Below are 25,993 nucleotides of genomic sequence, written 5' to 3' on the forward strand. Positions count from 1 at the left end.
GATGAATGGATGGATGAGTGGATGGATGAATGGATGGACGAGTGGATGGACGAGTGGATGGATGAGTAGATGGATGAGCGGGTGGATGAGTGGATGGATGAGTGGATGGACGAGTGGATGGTTGAGTGGATGGATGAGTGGATGGATGAACGGATGGACAAGCAGATGGATGAGCGGATGGATGAGTGGATGGACGAGTGGATGGACGAGTGGATGGTTGAGTGGACGGATGAGTGGATGGATGAGTGGATGGACGAGTGGATGGACGAGTGGATGGTTGAGTGGATGGATGAGCGGATGGATGAATGAATGGACGAGTGGATGGTTGAGTGGATGGATGAGCGGATGGATGAATGGATGGACAAATGGATGGATGAATGGATGAATAAATGGATAGATGAGTGGATGGTTGAGTGGATGGATGAGTGGATGGATGAGCGGATGGATGAGTGGATGGATGAATGAATGGACAAGTGGATGGACGAGTGGATGGACAAGTGGATGGACGAATGGATGGATGAGTGGATGGATGAACGGGTGGATGAATGGATGGACAAATCGATGGATGGATGAATGGATGGATAAATGGAGAGATGAGTGGATGGTTGAGTGGATGGACGAGTGGATGGATGAGTGGATGGATGAATGGATGGACAAATGAATGGATGAATGGATGGATGAATGGATAGATGAGTGGATGGATGAGTGGATGGACGAACAGATGGATGAATGGATGGATGAATGGATGTATGAGCAGATGGACAAGTGGATGGACGAGTGAATGGGCGAGTGGATGGACGGGTGTACGGATGAATGTAGGGACCTTCCTCCACCGCACACCCCTCCGTGTGGATCCTACTCCTCAGATGGCCCCAGGAGGCGGCCTAGAAAGGGAATCTGGGGTCTGACGCATCTGCCCTTCGCAGGGTTGAGAGGGCTCGTTCAGGACCATGGAGAGCAGCCCCAGCAGCCCGCAGCCTCCTCAGTCGGATTTCCTGGAGGCTTTTCCCCAGAAGAGCCTGGAGCCTGGAGACATCGCCGTGCTGGTGCTTTACTTCATTTTCGTCCTGGCTGTTGGACTCTGGGTAAGCCAGGCCCTGGGGAGGGAGGGAGAAGGGGACACCGGCCTGAAGCCCCGCGTGAACCCTGTGATTTGGGAGATGACGTACTGAGAGGAAGAAACCAGCCCAAGGTCTTCCTCAGACCTAACATTTCAAAAGCACCTTGGCGTTGGCTGTGCCTCGAGCTGGCTAAGCATTGCCCAGGGTCTCTCAGGAAGACACTGTGCCCATTTAGCAGACAAAGAAACTGAGTCTCAAAGAATTTAAGTTCTTTATTCTGTTAGTAAGTTGGAAGAACTGGAGTTGGAATTCCTATCTACCTTATTTTGAAGCCTGTGTTCTTTTTATTTTAATCTAAAAGCTCTTGTTTGTTTATTTTGTTTGAAGTACTAGGGATAGAACCCAGGGGTGTGAATTATAAGCCCCACCCCGTCTCCTGAGGCAGAGTCTCACTAAATGGCTGAGGCTGACCTTGAACCCAAGATCCTCCTGCCTCAGCCTCCTGAATTGCTGGGATCACAAGTGTGTGCCACCACACCTGGCAATCTAAAGGAATTTTTTTTTTTTTTAAAGGCAAGAGTGGCTCAAAATCAAAATCGCTCAGGACATAAGTATAACGTCTCCCTGTGACTCTTCTATGCATAGGAAGCTGCCATTACTGGCTTGTAATCACTATGTATTAGTGACTTCTTCCAGTTTCTTTATGCAAATCAAAGCCAGTATTAATATGTTTATTGCCCTCTTTCTCAAACAGGAAGTAGCTTTCTGTACCTACTAGTCTTTTACCTTGTTGTTGTTGTTGTTTTTTTTAAGATAGAGAGGAGAGAGAGAGAGAGAGAGAGAGAGAGAGAGAGAATTTCAATATTTTTTACATTTTAGTTATCGGCGGACACAACATCCCCGTTTGCATGTGGTGCTGAGGATCGAACCCGGGCCGCACGCGTGCCAGGCGAGCGCCCTACCACTTGAGCCACTTCCCCAGCCCCTACCTTGTTGTTTTTACTTACCACTGTCTCTTCATATCAGTACCTCAAACCTTCCTAATTATCTTTATTCTATTTTGTTTAATTAATCAATTTGTTTATTTTTTTGGTACCAGGGAATGAACCCAGGGACACTTGACCACTGAGCCACATCCCTGGTCCTTTTTTTCATATATCGTATTTAGAGACAGGGTCTTGCTAAGTTGCCGGGGCTGGCTTTGAGCTCGCGGTCCCCCTGCCTCGGCCTCCAGAGCCTCTGGGATCAGAGGCTCGGCTTCCTCATCCTAAACACTGAACAGCATTAGATGACTCTATTGTCATTTACTTAGCCCGACTTCCTGCTGAGGGACAGTTGGGTTTTCTCTCACCTCTTACTGTCCAGGTTATAATAAACAAACCTTATGCACTCATCATTTTGGAGTGTAGACATGATGTAGGATAAATCTCCCAAAGTAGAATTCTCAGACTGAAGGAGATATGCATTTGCAGTTAGGCTAAATTTGTGTCCAATTAGCATAAGTCACCCATCCGCACATAGGTACAACAAAGCCTGTTTTATCATGTCCTCACCAACCAGGTGCTGTCCAACTGACAGAGGAAAATAGTATCTGGATGCATTGTTAACGTGCACTTAACTCAGAGTGAAGGAGTCAGTCTGGACATCCTTAGCGATGACGTGTCTAAGAACATTTTCCTGTCTCTGAAATCCACATGTTGAAACCCGATTGCCAACGTGACAGTATAAAGAGGTGGGGGCTTGAGGACACGATTCAGTCATGAAGGCAGAAACTTCATAGATGGCATCAGAGGCTTTATAAGAACATCAGGGGAACGATTCCCCGTCCCACTCACAGGCTCCGTGAGGTCACAGAGGAGGCCCCATCTATGAGTTACGGGTCCTCACCAGACACCGAACCCGTGGGCACCTTGACCTTGAACTTCCAAACCTCCAGAACTACAAGGCACAAGTTTCTGGTGTCTATAAATTACCTAGCCTCTGGCATTTTGTTATAGCAGCATGAATGGGTAGGACTTGAGCCTCACTCAATCTTTCCCTCTGTCAGACGGTCCTGGTGGCACCCACCTCTCAGGAGTTGGTAAGGATCAAAATGAGCTGATGTCTAGAAAATGCTCGGCATGGAACAGGGAAAGCACTTGGTGAATGCCACCCCTGAAGAGCCATCGTAGCCATCGTCCCCAGGCCAGGAGTCTAAAGCTCCAGTGTGGCCCCCAAGTCTGGCCTGCTGGATTCCCTGGGGGCTGTCCGCGTGGGGGATGCCGGGAATTGCTAACAGTCTCCCCCACTCCTCTCTGTTTCAGTCCACGGTGAAGACCAAAAGAGACACGGTGAAAGGCTACTTCCTGGCTGGAGGGGACATGGTGTGGTGGCCGGTAAGTGCTCTCCAGTCCAACTAAGTCACTTCCCAAAGAACCTCCCAGGACGGGTGCTCCATCTCGGGCTCTTGGGCTCCATGTTGGCTGAAAGTCACAGTCCAAACTAGAAAGGGCTTGGCGCCAACTCAAATTTATTTAAGCAAAAAGAGGATTTATCGGTTCATCCAAGGGAACCCTCTACCTGTGGACTGGTTTGGGGTGTGGCTGAATGCAGAGGCTCAGGTGCTGCCCCTGGGACCCAATGACCTGGTTCCTCTGACTATTCTCTGTCTGTCTGTCTGTCTCTCATCTATGTTTCTATCTGTCACATAACAGACATACAGAGAAATAGTCCGTCCAACCAAATATGCCTTCTTCTATGGGCACAGGGAACATTCTCCAGGATAAACTGGAGATGCTCAGCTACAAATACGTCTCGATGAATTTACAATGACTGAGGCTGGGCGCAATGGTGCACTCGCCTGTCATCCTAGAGGCTCAGGAGGCTGAGGCAGGAGGATCGCTTGTTCAAAGCCAGCCTCAGCAATGGTGAGGTCCTAAGCAACTCAATGAGACCCTGTCTCTAAATAAAAATACAAAATAGGGCTGGGAATGGGGCTCAGTAGTCGAATGCCCCTGAGTTCAATCCCCGGTACCAAAAAATATATAGACATTAAAATATTGAAACAAACACAAAGAATATTATCTATCCATGGTGAAATAAAATTAGAAATCACTAATGGAAGGCAGTTTGGGAAATTCACAAAAATGTAGAAATTAAGCAATGCATCCTGAAATAAGAAATGGTTCTGAGAAGAAATTGTTACAATTTTAGGAAATATTTTGAGAGGATTGAAAGCAAAATACAGCAAAAACACTACCCAAAGTTATGAGATGCAGCTAAAGCATTTCTTAGAGGCAAATTCATATTGCAATACCCAGATTTTTTTTAAAAAAGAAGAAAGACGCCAAACCAATTACTTAGCCTTTCACATTAACTAGAAAAAGAAAAGCAAACTAAATCCAACGTGAGCAGAAGGAAGGAAGCAATAAATATTAGAGTGAAGAGAGATGAAGTCAAGGCTAGAAAATCATCAGAGGAATCAACAATAGCAAAGGTAGGGCCAGGTGCCGTGGCGCACGCCTGTCATCCCAGCAGCTGGGGGAGGCTGAGGCAGGAGGGTTACAAGTTCAAAGCCAGCCTCGGCGACTTAGTGAGACCCTGCCTTTAAATAAAAAAATTAAAAGAGGGCTGGGGCTGTAGCTCAGAGGTAGAGCACTTGTCTAGCACACATGAGGCACTGGGTTTGATCCTCAGCACCACATAAAAATAAACAAATAAAAAAGGCATTCTGTCCATCTGCAACTACAAAAAATATTATATATATATATATATATATATATATATATATATATATATAAAAAATCCCCAGTACAAAAAAGAAAAAAAAAGAAGAAAAATTGGTTCTTGCAAAGGTTCATAATATTGACCACCTCCTATCGAGGTTGACCACAAAGAAGAGAAGGTACCAACTATTAAAATCAGGGATGTAAGAGGTGGTGCTACTACCAATACTTCAGAAAAATTTTAAAACTTAGTTTTAAGGAGACTCTGTGGACAGTTTATGCCAAAAAAAAAAAAAATAGAAAATCTAGGTGACATGGAAAAAAATCCCTAGAAAGACACCAAGTCCCCAAAGTGACTCAAGGAGAAATGAAAAGCCTGATTGTCCTCGTGCACGGTGGAGACATTGTATGAGCAACCATAAAACTTCCTGCGAAGTTTAGCCCCAAGCAGAGGACTTCCGAGTGAATTCTTGCCAAAGTTGGGAGAGGAATTAGCACCGATCCTTCACCAAGTCAGTCCTCCCAGAGATAGGGGGACACTTTCGAACCCCTTCTGCAAGGGCCAGTGTTAACCAGGAGATCACAGCAGATCTCCCAAGAGAAGCTACAGGTAAGTATTTCTATTGAATATAGACTGAGAAGCTCTGAGCACTCCAAATCCAGCAGCACATAAAAATGACTGCACACCGTGACCAAGTGAGACTGACCCTAGAAATGGAAATTTGGTCTGATTCACCAACAGTCAGTCAAGGTAAGATGCTGTATCATCCAAGAAGTGGCAAAACTCTCCCGATCCCTGCGGCAGATGCAGGAAAGACTTTTGACAGAATCTAAAACCCTTCTATGTTGAAACTTCCAAAAAAATACTAGAAATAGAAGGAAACTTCCTTAATTTAATAAAGGACATCTACAAAGACACACCACAGCTAACGTGCCCAGGGGTAAAAGATGGAGTTTCCCCCTAAGATTAGGAACCAGACAAAGATTTTTCTGTTTGTGTTGCAGTAGGGATTGATCCCAGGGATTCTTTACCACTGAGCTACATCCCCAGCCCTTTTTATGTATTAAGACAGGATATTTTAGATGGGGTCTTGCTAAGGTGCTTTGGGCCTCACTAATTTGCTGAGACTGGCCTCAAATTGCAATCCTCCTGCCTCAGCCTCCTGAGTCTCTGGGACTACAGGCATGCCCTTATGACACTTTCAACATTTTGCCAGAGGTCCTAGCCAGGGAAATTTACAAGGAAAAGAAGTAGTCACCCTGATTGAAGAGGAAAACATAAATCTCTCTCAATTTGCATATACAGTATGATCTTGCACATAGAAACTAAGGAACCCATAAAATGCTACTCAAGGTCATAAATGAATTCAGTAAGACTGCAGAATATAAGATCAGTGTTGAAAGTCCATTGTATTTTAGCCGGGCACAGTGGTGCACGCCTGAAATCTTAGCAGCTCCGGAGGCTGAGACAGGAGGATCGCAAGTTCAAAGCCAGCCTCAGAAATTGAGTAAGGCTCTAAGCAACTCAGGGAGGTCCTGTCTCAAAATAAAATATAAAAAGGTCTGGGGATGTGGCTCAGGGGTTAAGCGTGCCTGAGTGAAACCCTGGTACACACACACAAAAAAAATAAAATAAGAAGAAGTCCATTGTATTTTTATATACTAGTAATGAATAATCTGAAAATGGAACTAAGAGAGTAATTCCATTAACAATGGCATCAAAAGATAAGATACCTTTGATAACAGGTGGGTACTACACACTGCAAGCATCATTAGACAAGTTAAAGAACTAATGGATTGAAAAGACACCCTGTCAGAGCCAAGGGCTGTCCCGTCCAATCAGCAGAGAGCAGAGTCTGGAATCAGGAAGTACAGCCTTGGCCACTTCCTCCCAGAAGGAGGGCTGGTGATGTGAGCAGCAGGGGTGAGGAGTCATCAGGCTCCGGATTCTCATCAGGAAGCATTTAAATCATTGCCTGTCATTCTCTCCCTCCCTGCCAAGGACGCGCGCACGGTTGTTCAAGCTGTGCACTGTGTACCTCTAGGGGGCGCAATTCAATCTGTAGGCGTTGGAGGTGAGGTGTGCCTGTGTAACCATTTCTGATAGGTGGATGCAAAAGAGCCGGGGGGGGGGGGGGGGGGGTCTCTTTTTAATCTGAACAAAGATGCCAGAGAAGGGTGGGCTCACTTTCTCCTCTTTACTTGCCTTGGTCCCTTTGTAACCTGGATAGAACTGGGGGGTGGGACAAGTTCTTGGCTGCACCATCTGATCCATGTGTCCCCCGCAGGTGGGCGCATCCTTGTTCGCCAGCAATGTCGGAAGTGGGCATTTCCTTGGTCTGGCCGGGTCAGGGGCTGCTGTGGGTATCTCAGTCACTGCTTATGAGCTGAATGTAAGTATTTCACCCCGGACACAGCACCTGGCCTCTACCTGGTGGGGGCACCTGGGGAGAAGTCGTGAATGCCCTGCACTTTATTTCATTGACTTCATTATTTGGAACCAGGGATTGAACCCAGGGGTGCTTAACCACTGAGCCACATCCCCAGGCCTTTTTAAAAATTGTTTATTTGGAGGCAGGGTTTTTTTTGCTAAGTTGCTTAGGGCCTCACTAAGTTGCTGAGTCTGGCTTTGAACTTGTGATCCTCCTGCCTCAGCCTCCAGAGCCGCTGGGACAACAGGCATGCGCCACGGATGCACTTTAAAAAGCAAAACAATACTTTTTGAAAACAGGAACAGGAGACTCAAGGGTCCTCCATCAGCAAACCTCCGTTGGGTCTGTGAGCCTCAGACGTCCCTGTGTTTGCTTGGTGACTCCAACAATAGAGATTTGGAGAAGACGATTCAGAATCCCTCCCTCTCAGATGCAGAAAAAGGATGATGTCATGGGACATCAGTTGTCCATCACAAAAATCATATGGCTCAGTGGTATTTGTTTTTTGGGTTTTTCTTTAACCACGGCGATACCCATGAGAAGACACATTTCTACACAGCAGAATTCACACTGGATTATTTTTCCTGGGAAGGGACCTTGTGTTTATTAATGTTTATTAATGATGACCTTCATCTTCATCATGACTAACATTTTTAAAATGCTTACTCTATGCCAGGCTCCGACCTCAGTATGCTGCATATACTATCGCATTATGAAATTCAATTACAGACTAGAACCTGACTACTTGGGTTCACATCCTGATTTCAATGTTTATAAGCTCTGTGACCCTGGGCAAGTTACTTAACCTCTCTGAGCCTCATAGAGCCACTGAGCTACATCTCCAACCTGGACTGTCTAAGAAACAGTCGCTTCCTCATCTTTACCTGCCACGTAGAGACATTAAGAGAATTAAGTTTCCACTCTTCCCTCATTCACTCCTTAATTCTCTTCTCCCCATTTTTAAAAATGGAAAGCCGAAGGCCAGGGAAGGTGAACCATGCAGCAAAATAAAACACAAAGTGAGGTGGAGTTCAGGTCAGGTTCCCTCAGGGTGCAGAGAGAAATCTGGATCGGCACTTCATTGTGACCTGGGAGTCAATTTCTGCCTGTGTTTTTTTGGGCAGGGCTTATTTTCTGTGTTGATGTTGTCTTGGATCTTCCTCCCCATCTACATCGCTGGCCAGGTGAGTCTGAGGAGCTTCAGGTGGTATGGGATGGGAAGACACTCTGGGGGAAATGCTGGGCTGCCCTTCCCTGTCCTCGGGCCCGTGGACATCCATAAGAGGTCCCAGCTCTGGGGGAGGGATGAGGCACAGGTGAGGGCACATCTTAAGGTGCACAGGGGGTGCACAGGGGCTGGAAAGAAGTGGGCTCAGAATAGTTTTAATGCCAAAACACAAATAATAATAATAATAAAAACCTCTTCAGGTGTAGCGACCCACGCCTTTAATCTCAGTGACCAGGGAGGCTGAGGCAGGAGGATCGCGAGTTCAAAGCCAGCCTCAGCAAAAGTGAGGCCCTAAACAACTCAGGGAGACCCTGTCTCTAAATAAAATACAAAAATAGGGCTGGGGGTGGGGCTCAGTGGTCCAGTGCCCCTGAGTTCAATCCCTGGTACCAAAAAAAAAAAAAAAAAAAAAAAAGGACACCTGAAGCTTAATGTCCCCTTGGAGCCTTAGGAGGACCACGGGCCTCCCTCTCAGCCTCAGTAATCGCTTCCTGACTTTCCTTTGCAGTTTTTATCGCACCTACCTGAACAATATCATTTGATCGAGCTTTTATCTATAATCACATATAAATTGTATCAGGGGTAGCATATTTTATTTTTTTAAGTAATGCATTGTACTGACGTATAGTAGTTGAGTTCATTTTGACAAAATATGTGCATGGAACTTGATCTACTCTGTTTCCGTCCCTGGTCCCCCTCCTTTTCCCTCCCTCCTCCCTCCCCCTCTTCTCCATCTCTTACTTTTCTGGCACTTTACCACTGAGCCACATCCCCAGCCCTTTTGTATTTCTTATTTTTTATATTTAGAGACAGGGTCTTGCTAAGTTGCTTAGGGCCTCGATGAGTTGCGGAGGCTGGCCTTGAACTTGCAATCCTCCTGCCTCAGCCTCCTGAGCCACTGGGAGGACAGGCGTGCGCCACCACGCTGGGCCATTTACCTATTTTTGATTGGTGTTTTATAAACACGCACGGAGGTAGAATTCACTGTGGCGTGTTCATATGTGCCCATGGCAGGATTTTGTTCAATTCACTCAGCCTTTCCTCCCCCTTCCTGTCCCTCCTCCCTCCCTCTCCACCTCCTACTCCACTGATGTCCCTGGAGGGTAACCGATTCTTTCCGCGTGTTAATTTTCATTGCTGTGTATTTCGTTGGGATTCTGAAGTACGACTCCACCCTGATGTATTTAACCATTCTGCAGGTCATGGACATCTGAGAGTTTCCAGGGTCCAGTTACGATGGGCACTGCTGTGGGATTTGAACCCCTGGGTCTTGATTTGACACATGCTGGGGAGACTCTCCCTGTTCTCCCTACAAGAGGAACGGCCGTGGCCACTGGATGTTTATCTTGGGGTTTACAAGATGCTTCCAAATTTTCTCCATAGAGATTCCCCTTACTCCAAAGCTCCACATCCTTGCTGATATTTGGGTCTTCTGACTTCAAAGTCCCTGAGCGAGTGCACTTGGTAACTCACTGGGCTTTTAATCGACAATTCTCTCGATGTACCCTCTGGCCATTTGACTTTCCTCTTTGGAAATTGCTATATCCTTCAGATCTGGACTGTTCCCCAAGGATCCAGATGATAAAGGCGTGGTGCCCAGCCAGGTGCTCTTGGGAGGTGGGGGGAACTTCAAGAGGTGGGAGGTTGTGGGTTTTGGGGGAGTACTCTCGGGGGCACTGTGGGATCCCACAGAGGGCAGTCACATTGATGTTGTCTTTCACATCTTGATTTTTTTTTAATCTTGTCATATCACAAAGGCATAAAGATATTCTCCCACGTATACAAGAGGAAGAGTCTCTTCCTCTTCTCTTTGGCCACATGGTGAGCAGTTTGGTTCCATCATGCTCTCCTACCGTGATGTGCTACCTCAGGTCCAGAGCAATGGAGCCAACCAATCCTGGGCCAAACCATGAGCCCAAACTAAAGTGTGAGCCAGAACAAGCCTCTTCTTTTTATAAAAGGACAATCTTGGGTATCTGTTATAATGACAGGAAATCTAAGACTTTTGCCCATTTTTTTATTAGGTTACGTGTCTTGTTTTATTGATTTGTTCTCATTCTCCATAGATTCTAGAAACAAGTCTTTAGGATGGTTGTGTGTTAATGAATATCTTTTTTTTCTACTTGATTCGCTTTCATACAGTATCCTTCAATAAGCAGTTCTCGATTTTACTGTAGTCACATTGATCCTGTCTTTTACATCTTGTTTTTTTTTTTAATCTTGTCATATCACAAAGGCATAAAGATATTCTACCATGTATACTTTTTTCTAGAACTTTCCACCTCCACCCAGAATTCATTTTTGCCTACCATATTTAGAGAATAGGATTCTGCAAATATTACTCACTAAGGCAATTACAGACTAATTTGATTTATGAACGTGCAAAATAAGCTGTGCTCTCGGGGGCCACCCATCTCTCCACTCATTTCCATTATTTTGTACATTTTCCCAAATCCTATTCATCCTTCAGATTTTTAGATCAAGCAACAATTCTTCCAGGAAACCCTTTCTGAGCTCCCTCTCTGCTAAAATCTCCTCCTCTGTTGGTTTTCTCAGGTTGCTGTTTTGCGTTTGCTTGTGTGATTATTAATCTGACTTTTCCACGAGACCAGGGTTCTCAGCCTTGGTACCAGTGATGTTGGGGGCTGGGTCGTTCTTTGTCGTGTGTGTGTGTGTGTGTGTGTGTGTGTGTGTGTGTGGCGGGTAGTGGGGGAGTTCTGTGCATTCCAGGATGTTGAACAGCATCTCTGGTCTCTATCCTGGGCTGCCAGTAGCTTGACCCCAAATTGTGACAGCCAGAATGTTTCCAGTCAGTGCCAAAATCTCCCTGGGGGGGCGGGCGAAAACTCTTGCCTGGTTGAGAATCATCGCACTAGACTGCTGTGTGTCTCCCAGGAGGGTGGGGACCACCTGTTTTCTCCCGGTGTCTAGAATACTGTCAGGCAGGTGGCAGACGCCTTGTCCCCTCTGTCTCCTGTCTCCCCCCCTCCTCTCTCCCTCTTCTCTCTCTCTCTCCTCTCTCTCACTCTCTCCCCCCTCCCCCTCCCTCTCCCCCCCCCACCTGGCTTGCCGGCCACTTGTCTTTCCTGTCCTCCACCCTCAGCCCGGGCCCAGCCTCCCCCTCCAGCTGCCTCCCACCTCTCCCCAGAATCTGCTCCCTAGACCTGGCAAAAGTCTATGGTAGAGCCATTTCCCCTGAAATTTGGAACAGGGTGATTCTTGGGGCGGTTCTAGGCATTGGTCCTGGGCTCCTACTCTGAGTCACATAGTGAAGTCATTTCCTTCCCATTGTCTTTCAGGTTTTTAAAATTATTTTTAAATAAGTTTTATTTTTATTGACACATCGTAATCACACGCAGGGTATGTGTGATGTCTTGGTACATGAACACGTTGTAAAATGATTCATTACAGGAACTCGGGGGCAAAGTCTCACGTCTTACCATTCAACAACTCTCCCTCGGTCTCCCTCTCCTTGTCAAGAAAGAATGAGTAGGTGGGCGCGACTCAGGAGGCTGAGGCAGGAGAATTGCAAGTTCAAGGCCAGCCTCAGAAAACAACTTAGTGAGACTGTCTCAAACTAAAAAATTTAAAGGGCTGGGAGTGTAGCTCAGTGGTAAACCACCCTTGGGTTAAACGCCCAGTACAAAAAAAAAAAAAAAATTCTTTGATGTACAACAATAATTTGCCAGAAGAGTACAGAAACTAAATGGTCCCTAACATTCCTATATTTATTTTTGAGGGTTCCCTTAAATTTAGGACTGGGGATTTTTGTTGTTTATTTTTATTTTGGGTACTGGGAATTGAATTCAGGGGGCTTAATAACCACTGATCTACGTCCCCAGCCCCCTTTTTAAAAAATATTTCGCTTACAATGAGTTGCTCAGGGCCTCACTGAGTTGCTGAGACTGGCTTTGATCTCACGACCCTCCTGCCTCTGCCTCCAGAGCCTCTGGGATTACACCATTACAGGTGTGCACCATCTCACCTGTCTCTTAGGACTGGCTTTCTATTACAGAAGTGATTTAAAGTTTCTTTTTTAGATAAGTTTATATAAATAAGAAAGTGTGCCAATTAGAAAATATATATATATATATTAAATAAAAAATAATCATGGCTGGGCACGGTGGCACATGCCTGCAATCCCAGCTACCTGGGACCCTGAGGAGGATCACGGGGGTCAGCCTGGGCAAATTAGCAAGTGCCTGTCTCAAGTTAAAAAATAAAAAGCTGGTGGTAGAGGGCCCCCGGACTCTGTCCCCAACACTGCCCAAACAGAACAGGCTCTGGCCACTGTAGGAGGGGCACTCCATGTGGGGATGTGATAGTGGGGTACACCTTCCTGCGCAGAACCCCACTCCTCCACTCTCTGGGCCCCTTCACCCCTCTTCCTTCTTCGGTGTCCCCTTAAGAATCCCAAGAAGACCCTCTGTGAGTCTGGCTTTGGGGCAGGGCGGGCACGGACAGGGCTGGTGGCTGGGGGACCTGGTGTCCAGAGCCAGCTGGAGGTGAAAGCTGGCTCCCACCCGTCCCAGGTCACCACGATGCCGGAGTACCTGCGGAAGCGCTTTGGGGGCAGCAGGATCTCCATCACCCTGGCTGTGATCTACCTGTTCATGTACATCTTCACCAAGATATCGGTAAGGGGGGGACGCGGCCTGGCCTGGCCCTGCAGCATGGCGGGAGATGGGTCGCAGCCCATCTCGGGGCTGTCCCCTCGCCATCTGCCTTCCTCTTCTCAGGTTCAGGGGAGTGAGAAGAGGCTGGGGGACAGGACAGGCCAAGGGAGGGAGGATGCCTTCTCCACCCGACACCCAGCCGCAGTCTCTCTGGGTTTGAGAGTCAGGGAATGGAACTGCCAGAGCCCCCCAGCCCTTGGCGGGGACCCCACTCTTCCTCCTGGTCAGGCGTTGATTAGCTCTTCATCAGAGGGCAAGCTGGACGTGCCCACCCCGACCTCTGGATGGGCAGATCGCCTGGACAGGGGCCACACAGACGTGCAACCTCGGGGGGCACGTGGGCTCAGCAGGCCTGGCTCAGCCGAGCAGCTGGGGTGGGGAGGGACGTGCCCCAGGTAGGGGGGAGCAGGGAGGCAGAAGGAGTTCCCCTGGAACCAAAGAGCTCCAGGCTCAAAGGACAGACTCGGGATCCCTTCTAGAAGGTTCCTTTGCAAACCCTTGAGAACGTACAGCGGCTGCGAAGCCTTGCCGGGAAGTCACATCTCAGAAGGGGGCTCACCGGTGAGAGAAAGGGGGTTGGCATTGCAGAGGTTTCTGCTGACCCTGGAGAAACTGTGCTGCAATGTCCATCCCTTCATCCCTGCGTCCCTTCGCTCATCTGTCACACCCTTGTCCCCGCAGGTGGACATGTATGCGGGCGCCATCTTCATCCAGCAGTCTCTGCATCTGGACCTCTACCTCTCGGTGGTGGGGCTCCTGGCCATCACGGCTCTGTACACCGTGGCAGGTACGACCAAGCAAGGGGTGGTGCCGGAGAGGTGGGAGGGGCTTCTGATGTCCCAGGGTGTGGGGACCCTGAAACCTCACTCCACACCCCGGTAAGATGGATCTTGGCCCTGACCTAAGGAAAGGGGGTTGCCAACTAAGAAAAAGAATTTTTTAAATGCACCATACACACTGTTTTTTGTTCCCTGAACCCCAGAACTATTTATTGAGGACCTACTAAGTGTTGAGTATGGGTATTCATATGCAGAATAGGAGGTTGGGCATTTAACTCTGGCAATTCTGGACCCTTGAGATTGGACCACTTTATCTTTGTCCCCCAGATGTGTGTCCTAGGAAAATTGCCGAGCACATAGTAGGGCCATGACTGTTTTTGAACGTTTACCTTCTCATCTGCTCCAGTTTCACCCTTCTCTGCTTCCTGTTGGTACAGTAGAATTCGCTCCACAAATGCACATCTGTACACACACACACACACACACACAACTGGTGTGTAAAAGAAAAATTTTCACACCTACTATGTGCTGGACATTATCCTAAGAATTGGGGCATAGGAATAAGCAAGAGAGACAAAAATCTCTACCCCAGAGGAACTTACATCCTAAGCATAAAATAGCAAATGTTTGCCGGGCACAGTGGGTCACGTCTGTCATCCCAGCATCTCGGGAGACTGAAGCAGGAGGATCACAAGTTCAAAGCCAGCCTCAGAAACTTAATGCGGCCCTAAGCAACTCAGTGACACTCTGTCTCTAAATAAAATATCAAAAGGGCTGAGGATGGGGCTCAGTGGTTAAGTGCCTCTGAGTTCCATCCCAGGTACCAAAAAAAAAAAAAAAAAAAAATCGCAAGTGCTCAATTCACAGTAGCCTAGAAAGGAGGGTGGGTTTAAGTGACACTAAACTTTAGTTTCTCAGTAACTTCAGGCGGATTCATCAGAGGGCGGCAGAGAAGGGAGGCCAGAAGCCAGGCTCCTCCCACTTGTCAGTGGGCTGGGCTTCTGCTGATCGGGAGGCGGAGTCAGGGAGGAAGCCACGCCCACACGCAGGGTTGGTTTGGGGACCACACACCGACCCTGCGCTCTAGTAGACCGCGGCAGGTGCTGATGGCTCGCCACTGTGCCGTCATTGCACAGATTAGTCTTTGCAGGGCGCAGTGGGATCCTCTCAGGAGACCACCATGACCCAGTTCAGAAAGCCGAGGGGTCTCTGAACGCCTGGCCCTCACCTCCTTTCCCGACGTTAGGAATCAAGCTGTTCAGAGCTTGGAGACCCTGGTGCAGGCATCAGTCCTGGGTGGGTGTGAGGTCACTTCCTGCGGTGCCAACACACCACCCACCCTGCCGGGACTTCCCCAAAGTGGCTCATCATTTCCTGCACCTTCATGGCTCCCCTGGGTGGTCGCTCTGCCGGCCTGGCCTTCGCTGATTGGGAGTTGGACGGCACCCAGAAGGCTGGTGGGACCAAGATGGCCCTCACATGGGGGGTGGGCAGCAGGGGCAGCCGGCTGGGCGGCCCCTCCAGATGGCCACCACTCCACTAGGTGAGACTGGGCTGCTGAAAGGCCCTGCTCTCAGGGCAACACGAGAGTAAGAACCAAAGCCACAGGGCTCCTGCAGGGCCAGGCTGGGAGCCGCACAGTGTCACTTCTGCCAAGATCAGAGCAAGTCACAGGGCCATCTGCTCCTCCGCCTAAAAGGAGCCGCAGCTTCCCACTGCAGAATGTGCACGCTCCCAGGGAGGAGTCAGGGTACCGTCTGGGGGAACTCCTGCCCATCAGGGGACCTGGTCCTCACCTAGTGCCCGTCCCCCCAGGTGGCCTGGCGGCGGTGATCTACACGGACGCTCTGCAGACTGCGATCATGCTCCTGGGCGCACTCACCCTGATGGGCTACAGTAAGTGGGTCCTGCTGTCCCTCGGGGGGACCACAGCACACTGTGATGTCATGGGGGCTTTGCCTGAGACAGGGTTATTGTGGATAAAAGAGGATTGTGTTATGGGCACAGCGGCACACGCCTGTCATCCCAGCGACTCGGGAGGCTGGGGCAGGAGGATCACAAGTTCAAAGCCAGCCTCAGCAACTTGGTGAGAAAGAAGGAAAAAGGAAGAAAGAAGAATATTGCACCTGGCATAGTTATGAGTTACAAAAGGAAAAATAGTCAGTATACAGTGAAGGAAACTGGCGCACAGCAGCATAACTAAGTGATCAAGGTTAAGACCCGCAGGGATAAGACGTATTGGTACCACGTACCTCCTGATCCTAGGCAGAGCACATCAACTCTGTGCCATTCTTCTGTTGGTGGTGTTGTTCCTGGGGATTGAATCTAGGAGCACTCTACAATTGAGCCACATCCCCAACCTTTTTCATTTTTTTTTTTAATTTTTTTTAAATTTTGAGACAGCGTGTCACTAAATTGTAGAGGCTGGCCTCAAACTTGTGATCCTTCTGCCTCAGCCTCCCCAGTAGCTGGGATTATAAGCATGTGCCACTGCACCTGACTAATTCTGTGCCATTCTTGCCAAAAAATACATGCATCTTAGAGGAAAAAGTGTGCTCTATAGGTGTAATGTGAATCGTGATGCCTTCTGCCATCATATATAACAAATTAAATATAAACAAATAAATATAAACAAATAAACATAAACAAAATATGCCGTCATATATAACAAGACACTGCCCATAGTGCTGGAGGCCGGGAAGTCCAAGGTCCAGCTGCCAGCAGATTCTGTTTGATGAGCACAGACCTTCTGCTATGTCCTCCCACGTGGAAGGGGCAGCTAATTGTCTGAGGTCTCTTTTATAAGGCCCTAGTCCTACTCGTGAGGAATCTGCCCTCACAGCCTAATCACATCCCCAAGTCCCCATTACCCGGGGATGAGGATTCCAACATGCGGATTTAGGGGAGGACTCTAACACTGACAATAGCCAATGCTGATTTCCTCTTCCTTTCGGTAGCTGTGCTGTGGTTAGGTAAGATGACTTCACTGGCTGTCTGTCCTACCTGGTCCCCAGTTCAGGGGTGATCAGCTGTGGGGCTTTTGGAAAGTGATTGGATCATGAGGCACTGATCTTATCAATGGGCTAATCCACTAATGGCGTCTTACCTGCAGGGCTATTGGGAGGCAGTGGGAATCACAGTGGGACCTAGGCGAAGGGACGGGTCCTTGGGCACATGTGTGTGCTCTTGGGGACTATAAAGAGAGCTTCTCTCTGCTCCCCAGCTGCCGTGAGCTGAGCAGCTTTCCTCCACCACCCCCTGCTGCCACGATGCTCTGCCCCACCTCAGGCCAATAGATGTGGCCAACCATGGACGGAAGTCTCCGGCACCATGAGCCAGAATAAAGTTTTCCTTCTTAAAGTTGTTTTTCTCAGACATTGTGTCTCGGTGACACAAAGCTAATAATACACTTGTCCTTTATATAGAGAATATATGCCTAAGGTTTTTTTTTTTTTTTCCTTAAAAGGTAAATAACAAAGAATCACAACCAAAAGTAAAAAAATTAAATAGGATGCAAAGCATTACCTGTTTCAATCCGAGAAAATCAGATAAAAGTCTCTACTGACTGCAATGATCAACTCTGTGGAGGGTTTACAGCGTTGTGCTGTTATTATTCTTTTACTCAGCTACGTATTGTTTATTTCCTCCACAAAACTCAATATTTCTAGTATGGGTGGGAAAAAAAACCCCGTTGCTATAATTTGCAAGTGGCATGTGTAAAAATAAGCATAACATAAGGCAAAGAGGATTCCACAGAGGGAAATATCTTTTAGATTCAAAATAGAAAATTGACAGCAAAGATATAATCTGTGTGTGTAAATAACATTGCAGCAAGATACACAAAAGCAAAACTCGTCAGAATGAAGCTGACAGAAAACTAAGTAGTATGGAAATACTTTAACACATGACAGAACAAGAAGCCCAAACAAAAATATTTAGAAGTAAAAAAAAAATTTACATAAACAAATAAACATTAGCAAAGTAGTGAATGTTCTTGTTTCCCCAGCATCCTCAGAAAAATCTAGAAAACTCAATCATGGAAAAAATATTAAAAGTTTACAAAAATACCCATGCTAACATTATTCTATTACCTTACCCAGGTAAAACAAACCAAAAACAATTAAACTCATAACTATGAGTTTAAATTGATTTTCAGTCTGATTACTTAGAATTTTAAAGCCGTCTTCCAAAAATGCTTGGTATGCATCTGTGGTCCCCAAAACTTGGGAGACTGAGGAGGAGGATTATTTGATTTCACAAATGTGAGACTCCCAGATTCATAAAGAAAAAAAAATACAATTATGAATTATTCAGAAAAAAATGATAAGAACATTTTATTTCATACTTAATAGAGGAAGTTAAGCACTATACTGTAAAAACTTTTTTTTTTTTTTTTTGGTACCAGGAATTAAACCAGGGTGCTTAACCCCTGAACCACATCTCCAACTCTTTTTATTTTTTAGTTAGAGACAGTGTTATGGTTTGGAGGTGAGGTGTCCCCAGAAGCTCATGTGTAAGACAATTCGAGAGGGTTAGTCCCCTGATAGGGATTAACGAATGGTAATGAAGAGGTGGGGTGTGGGAATCGGGGTGCGGCTTTGGTGTACATATTTTATCTGGAGAGTGGAGTTTCTCTCCGCTTCCTGCTGGTCCTGTGAGCTGCTTCCCTCTGTCACACACTCTGTCGTGACATTCAGTGTCACCTCGCTTCCCTCTGTCACACACTCTGTCGTGACATTCAGTGTCACCTCACGCCCCGAGGAATGCAGCCAGCCTTCTGTGGACTATGACCTCTGAAACCAGGAGCCCTCAAATAAACCTTTCCTCCTCTACAATTGTTCTGATCAGGTCCTTTAGTCACAGCCACAAAAGAGCTGACTGAAATACAGGGTCTTGCTAAGTTGCTTGGGGCCTAAGTTGCTGAGGCTGGCCTTGAACTTGCGATCCTTCTGCCTCAGCCTCCAGAGCCACTGGGATTACAGGCTGCACCATGGCTCTCAGCTGTAAAAACATTTGTATCCATCAATATGAAAGCCCAATTGAATAAATTAGAATTGAGAAACTACAAAATGTGTTACTCCAGCAACTAATTTCATTGAAAAGAACAATAAGCTATGGTGGCAAATCAAATCAATGAAAAAGAAGAAAAATAAATGCAATATATTAGGAATGAGGAAAAGAACTAAATACCCAAAGGAAGAACATTAAATTATCAGGCTACACTACTCACGGCTTTATGACGATAAACATAAAAAATCACGTTAAATTCATGCTTTTCCAGGAAAGTATGAATTATTAAATTTGACTCCAGAGAAACTAGGAGACTTAATAGTTCAATATCTAAAGAAGGAATTCAAACCTTTGCTTAACATTAGAAATTATCTCAGTAAAATCAGAGAAAAATGATGCTACCTTATAAACTCTACAAAATGAAACATATAAGATATACTTATTAAAAAGAAAGAAAGAAAATTATTTGGTTACCTAGAGGGAAAAAAATAAGAAAAACTGAAAACCTAACTTAAGAAATTGTGTAGTAAATCAAGACTATGTTCAAAATCATTCACTTTCATTCATGCTAAGAAGACTCTGGATTTTATTTGGTACCTGGCTAACTCCTACATCGGTGCTGTTCAATGTATGGGATCCATGGACGGTTGCTTAGCAACCTTAGCATCACAGGGGAACTCATGAGCAAGCCAGAATCCTGGGCACCGCCCCTGCCCCAGACCTGCTGAATCAGAATCTAATAATTTCCAGGTGATTCATAGGCACATTAAAGCTCATGAAGTACTGGCCTACTCCAGTTTCACCTCTTCTCAGATAATTCTTTACTCAACTATCCATAAGATAGATGAAGTTCACCCATTGGGTGGGCCCAGATATGGACCAAAATCAAACTCATCAATACCACAAAGTCATTTAAAATTTTTTTTTTAGTTGTAGATGGACAAATACCTTTATTTTGTTTTTTCATTTTATGTGGTGCTGAGGATTGAACCCAACACCTCACACGTGTGAGGCAAGCACTCTACCCCTGAGCCACAACCCCAGCCCCCAACAAAGTAATTTTTCAGGGTGATTATAGTTTGTAATAATTTATTATATATTTCAAAATAGCTGGAAGAAAGGATTTTGAATGTTCCTTTTTCTGATCCTACTGGGATGATGTATAGATTTATGAAAATATATATTTTTCCCCATCCAAACTCCCAATACAAAGAAATAGTAAATGTTTGACTTGATGGATATACAAATTACCCTAATTTGATCATTACACATTATATATTTACATAAGTGTATTCAGAAATATTATACTGTGTTGGGCATGGTGATGCATGCCTGAAATCCCAGTGGCTCAGGAGGCTGAGGCAGGAGGATCGCCAATTCAAAGCCAGCCTCAGCAAAAGTGAGGCACTAAGCAACTCAGTGAAACTCTGTCTCTCAATAAAATGCAAAAATGGGGCTGGAGATGTGGCTCAGTGGTCGAGTGCCCCCGAGTTCAATTGCCAGTACCACAGCCCTCCCCCCAAAAAAGAAATAGCATACTGTGCCCCATAAAAAAGGTATAATTATTATGTGTCAAAAGTAATAAAAAGGATAACTTCTCAGGGAAATAAAGTGAGACAAAAATTGACCATCAAGATAACAGTTTTGCAGGGCATTGGTGGTACACCCCTATAATCCCAGCAACTCGGGAGGCTGAGGCAGGAGGATCACATGTTCAAAGCCAGCCTCAGCAACTTAGCAAGGCCCTGAACAACTTAGTGAGACCCTGTCTCAAAAAATAGAAAGGGCTTGGGATGCGGCTCAGTGGTCAAACACCCCTGGGTTCAATCCCCTGTCTCCAAAAAGATGACAGTTTGGTTTTTATCTCAGTATCCACTGTTCACCACAATCCTCAGTCAAGATGAGACAGAATGCTGGTTACATGTCTTTCTGACCCAAGTGGTCACACCCATCTCCTCTCCTCCATGTAAAAAACAAAATAGCTAGGTGGTCCCAGTGATGGAGAGGCTGAGCAGGAGGATTGCAACTTTGTGGCCAGCCTCGGCAACAGACTGTGTCTCAAAATAAAAAAGTAAAAAGGACTGGGGACAGAGTTCAGAGATAGACTGCCCCTGGATTCAGCCCCCAGCAGTGGGGAAAAGACCTTCCGGAATGCAGAATTTGATCCAGAGAGAGCAATCTTGAATCCTTTCAATAAATAAAGTCAGCCACAGAAGACCGTAGTCGGTTTGCAGGAATAGCTCAGTTTTGTGTGCCAAGTATTTTATGTGCATTATCACGCGCCTCCTTGCCCCACGGTAGAGACCGTGGCTTCACCGTCCCCACAAGCAGAAAAGGAAACTAAACCTCGGAAACTAAACCTTCAGGACGTGACTTGCTCCAGGTCTTCCATTTTCCTTGGCCCTCTCCTTGAATCCGTGAATTGAGAACAGCCGAGAAGATTCAAAGTCAAAAGACCATTTTCTGGGGGCCGGGTGTCTTAACCTGGGACCCATGGACCAAATTCAGGGTACCGAATCTTGATTTTCCTAAATCTATCATTGCGATTTGCCATTTCCAATTTTAAGGGTAGGACACAGACCACGGCAACATCTGTGACTCTGATACCACCCGATATCCCTGATGCTTTTGTGGCATGGCAGCCACCGCAGATATCTTCCAATACTGTTTGACTCTCCATCCTCCTGAACTAAGTCATTACTAGAAGCACTGCTACCTCTTACTTCCTAATGGGGGAATATGCCCTGAATCATCTCTGTATTTTGAAGATTGCCCTCTGTTTTCTTTTCAATAGTCTTCTGTGCTTTGTATTGTGCATTTAGATCTATTATTCTAAGAAGCGATGCACAGTCATTAACAAAGGCATAAAAAAAGGAAAGAGGTTCAGAAACCTTAAGGGGTGACATTTTTTGGTAGCTCTGCTCCCACGAGGACGTCATCCAGCCCCATCTGTCCCCTTGCCACTGGATGCAGACCTGATTTCCTGGCTGACTGGGGTTTCCTCTCTGCTGCAGGTTTTGCTGCGGTTGGCGGGATGGACGGGCTGAAGGAGAAGTACTTCTCAGCCCTGGCTAGCAACCGGAGCGAGAACAGCAGCTGTGGGCTGCCCCGGGAAGACGCCTTCCATATCTTCCGAGATCCGGTGACGTCTGACCTCCCGTGGCCGGGGATCCTGTTTGGAATGTCCATCCCATCCCTCTGGTACTGGTGCACGGATCAGGTACAGGGCAGCTGGCTGAGTGAGCTCCCCCAGCCTCCTCTCCCCCCGGGGTGCTGACGGGGTGGCTGACATTGGCCATTTCCTCTCCCACTCTCGGTTCTCTCATCTGTTTCCCCAGCTCCTTGACGACTTCCTTCCTTTCCGCGTGTTAAATTAAATAAATCTCCGTGTTATTTTGCTTTTTGCTCTTCCTGGTGCTGATGGCAGATCCAAAGCTGCTGATCTTTGCCCATCGATCCTGTTCAAGTGCCGGGGAAGAGCATGGCGGTGCGTGCCTGTAATCCCAGCTGCTCAGGAGACTGCTCAGGAGGCTGAGGCAGGAGGATCGCAGGTTCAAAGCCAGCCTCAGCAACTTAGCGAGGCTATAAGCAACCTAATGAGACCCTGTCTCAAAATAAAAGATAAAAGGGACTGAGGATGTGGCTCCGTGGTGAAGTGCCCTTAGGTTCAATCCCTGCTACCAAAAGAAGAAGAAGAAGAAAAATCAAGAATACAGTGAGGGGGAGTGACCCTGAGCAAGATTTTGAGGGAATTTTACTCTATTTTTAAATTTAAATTTATTAATTTTTAGTTGCTAGATACTTACATGTCTTTGGAGGATACAATGTGATATTTTGGTACATTTATACTTTGTGTGATGATCAACTCGGGATATTCAGCTTATCCATCATCCTGAATATTTATCATTTTGTTGAAATGGGAGCATTCAAAATCCTCTCTTCCAACTATTTTGATGTATATGACACAATATTTTTCATTGCAATCACCTTTCTATGTAATAGTACACCAGAATTTATTCCTTCTCTCTATTCTTTTTTTTAACTTTTTTTTTTTTTTAGTTGTCAGTGGACCTTTATTTTATTTATTCATATTTGGTGCTGAGAATCGAACCCAGCGCCTCACACATGCTAGGCAAGCACTCTGCCACTGAGCCACACCCTAGTCCCTCGAACTTTTCTTTTCTCTTTTGGTACCAGGGATTGAACCCAGGGCTGCTTAACCACTGAGCCACATCCCCGGCCATGTTTTTTTTTTTTTTTTTTCAATTATTTTTCAATTATTAGGGTCTCTCTAAGTCACTTAGGGCTTCACTAAGTTGTTGAGGTTGGCCTCAATCTTGTGATCCTCCTGCCTCAGCCTCCCAAGTCACTGGGATTACAGGCATGCACCACCATGCCCTCCAGCTGTAGCTTTGTACCCATTGACCCATCTCCTCCCATCTCTCCCCTGACCCTCCCCAACCTCTGGTAACCACTCTTCTACTCTTTATGAGCTCAGTTTTGCCAGATTCCACATACAAATGAAATCACATGGTATTTGTCTTTCTGTGCCTCACTTGTCTACTAAACATGATCTTTAAACCCATCCCTGTTGCCATAAATGAAAGCATTCTTTTTAATCGATGCATAGTATTTCGCTGTGTATATGCACCACATTTTCTTTGCCTCTTCATCTCCACTTAGGTTGGCTCCATACCATGGCTATTGTGAATTGTGCCCCATTAAACAGGGGAGTGCAGATGTCCCTTTATTATGATTTCATGCCCTTCGCATGTATACCCCGGGGTGACATTGCTGGATCAGGTGGCGGTTCTATTTTTAATTTTTGAGGAGTATTTGCTCTGCACTCCTTTGAAGGAGGAGAGCAAGTGTTCCCGTAACTTTGGAGAAAGCGTTTCACCAGGGGGTACCGCCAGAGCCAAGGTCTTAAGGCCAACATGGAACTGGTGAGAAAAAATAAGCAAGAAAATTAAAAGACATTACAGGATGGGAAGGGGGCAGAAGAGAGTCAGTTTGCATTTGCTTGTGGGTACGCAGAGAAACTCTGGGTGGACCTGAAACCCAAGGGGCGGGAGATGAGGGAGACCAGCAGGGGTGGACGGGACCCTTTCCCTGCTCTGATTTAAATCAGTGAATTATCACCCGTTCAAATAGGGTGCTTTCCTGTTACACTAAAGATCACAGATCTGTGTACCATTTTGGAAGCTCTTTTGCAGAGTCAGGGTTGATGAGAATATTTTGGTACCAGGGATTGAACTCAGGGCACTCGACCACTGAGCCCCATCCCCAGCCCTATTTTGTATTTTATTTAGAGACAGGGTCTCCCTGAGTTGCTTAGGGCCTCACTTTGGCTGAGGCTGGCTTTGAACTGGCGATCCTCCTGCCTCAGCCTCCCGAGCTGCTGGGATTACAGGTGTGCACCACTGTCCCCGGCCTGATGAGAATTTAATTAAAGCGATGATCTTGGGTTGGACAATTGAACCGAGGCAGGTGTCATTGCAGAGAATGAAGCCCAGGTCCCACCCCTGGGCTTCTGTGCATGAAGAGCTGAGCTCGAGGCCATCATGTGAGCCACGTGCGTATGCTGCCCCTTTAAGAAAGCCCCCTTCTCCACCTTAGCCAGTCTCAGGTAGGAGAGTTCCTGAGACAAGGTATGGATCCAGGTGAAGTCCATGGTCAGGTTCAAGAGATGCCATTTCACATCTCTGAGCCTCATTCTCTCACGTGTCAAATGGAGCTCCTAGTAGTTACAAAACAGAGATGCGTGAGAAATTTTTTCCCAGTCTTGTTCCAGGGACGGTAAATCCACCGTTGCCAACATTGACATTTGTCCTCTGGCTTATGTTACTGTTTTGGGCACAGCCCACCAACCTGTATTTATTAATTTGTACAAATCATTGCTTTAGTTTGCAAACTCTTATTCCAGCGTGCACCCCTTGAAGGCCCCTCCATCCCATGTAATGCAAGAACCTTAGGACTTGGCGCAAGAGGATCGGATCTTTCAAAACGCTCTTCAGAAGCCCAAGCTCCCCTCTCCCCCTTGACTCTGGTTGACCACGAGGGGTTTCTGCTGAGCCAGATTCCCCAGAGTCTAAAGGATGTGCTGGCTCAGTGTGCTGGGGCGGGGGTGGGAAATGCACATCACTCCAACCCTTCATCTAGGCCCCTTCAGAACAGAAGAGCAAGGCAGCTCAGCACCCAGCATTCACTGAGAGCATATTCCAGATTGTCCTGGGCAGAGATGGAGAAGGAAAGTCACAGCTGGTGAGAGTTAATGACATTTGAACATGTTATGGATGCCCCTGCAACATGCCAGTCTCTGGCTGAGCATCTCCTATGTATTCAGCTCATTCTCAGCGTTCCTGTGAGGCGGGGCCACTACTTGGGCCTGGGGGCTCCTGTAGAGGGTCATACCCTCTGGGTGGGGCTCGAACCCAGGGTCTTAGTGCACACGAGGCAAGCACTCTGCCAACGGAGCTATATCCCCAGCCCAACGTGGCTCACTCTTAAAATGATCCAGCTCCCTCTTCAATTCATATTTGGAGACACCGCTTCATGGGAAGAGAGGCCTGAATTTTTTTCAGTGATAGCTTCAGGTCTCCAGTGGGAGACTGTTTCCTGACTCTTTTGGCACCTTAAGGAAGCAATAATCCCACGACTGAGTATTCATCCAAGCGTACTGAAAAATTATTAAGGGTGTGATGTGATGTTTAAGGCAAATTCTACTTCTGGATACTCTTCCATTAGGGATTCTTTGCTGATTCAGTGAGGATTCTGGTTATCCATAGGAAAAAGCAGCAGTTTAAACTTAAAAGGACATTTCTTTTTTTTTCTCTCTCTCTCTTTTTTTTAATCGATTTTATTTTTTTAAATACACGACAGTGGAATGTATTATAATTCTTATTGCACATATAGAGCACAATTTTTCATATCTTTGTATAAAGTATGTTCATGCCAATTCATGTCTTTATACATGTACTCGTTTTTTTTTGCATTACAATTCTTATTGTTCATATATACCATAATTTTTCATATCTCTGTATGTAAAGTATCTTGACACCCAATTCGTGTCTTCATACATGTACTTTGGATAATGATGTCCC

At 46.4% G+C, this 25,993-nt stretch overlaps 1 protein-coding gene across 7 annotated transcripts in view; it reads left to right on the forward strand.

Moving 5' to 3' along the window:
* The first annotated feature begins 950 nt into the window (after positions 1-950).
* Positions 951-25,993, forward strand: part of Slc5a11 (solute carrier family 5 member 11) — a 39,483-nt gene continuing 14,440 nt past the window's right edge. The window contains exons 1-8 of one of the 7 annotated variants that reach the window (XM_076839950.2): positions 951-1,085; positions 3,365-3,436; positions 7,054-7,158; positions 8,322-8,381; positions 12,958-13,062; positions 13,783-13,888; positions 15,696-15,776; positions 21,905-22,110. In XM_076839950.2, coding sequence (XP_076696065.2) covers positions 951-1,085; positions 3,365-3,436; positions 7,054-7,158; positions 8,322-8,381; positions 12,958-13,062; positions 13,783-13,888; positions 15,696-15,776; positions 21,905-22,110 — 870 coding nt within the window. Of the gene's footprint in view, positions 1,086-2,950; positions 3,020-3,364; positions 3,437-7,053; positions 7,159-8,321; positions 8,382-12,957; positions 13,063-13,782; positions 13,889-15,695; positions 15,777-21,904; positions 22,111-25,993 lie in introns of those variants that run through there. The other 6 variants (XM_076839956.2, XM_076839951.2, XM_076839952.2 and 3 more) reach the window with 6 other exon arrangements.

The sequence above is a fragment of the Callospermophilus lateralis genome, chromosome 19 (genome assembly GCF_048772815.1).
Source record: "Callospermophilus lateralis isolate mCalLat2 chromosome 19, mCalLat2.hap1, whole genome shotgun sequence".
Lineage (NCBI taxonomy): Eukaryota > Metazoa > Chordata > Mammalia > Rodentia > Sciuridae > Callospermophilus > Callospermophilus lateralis.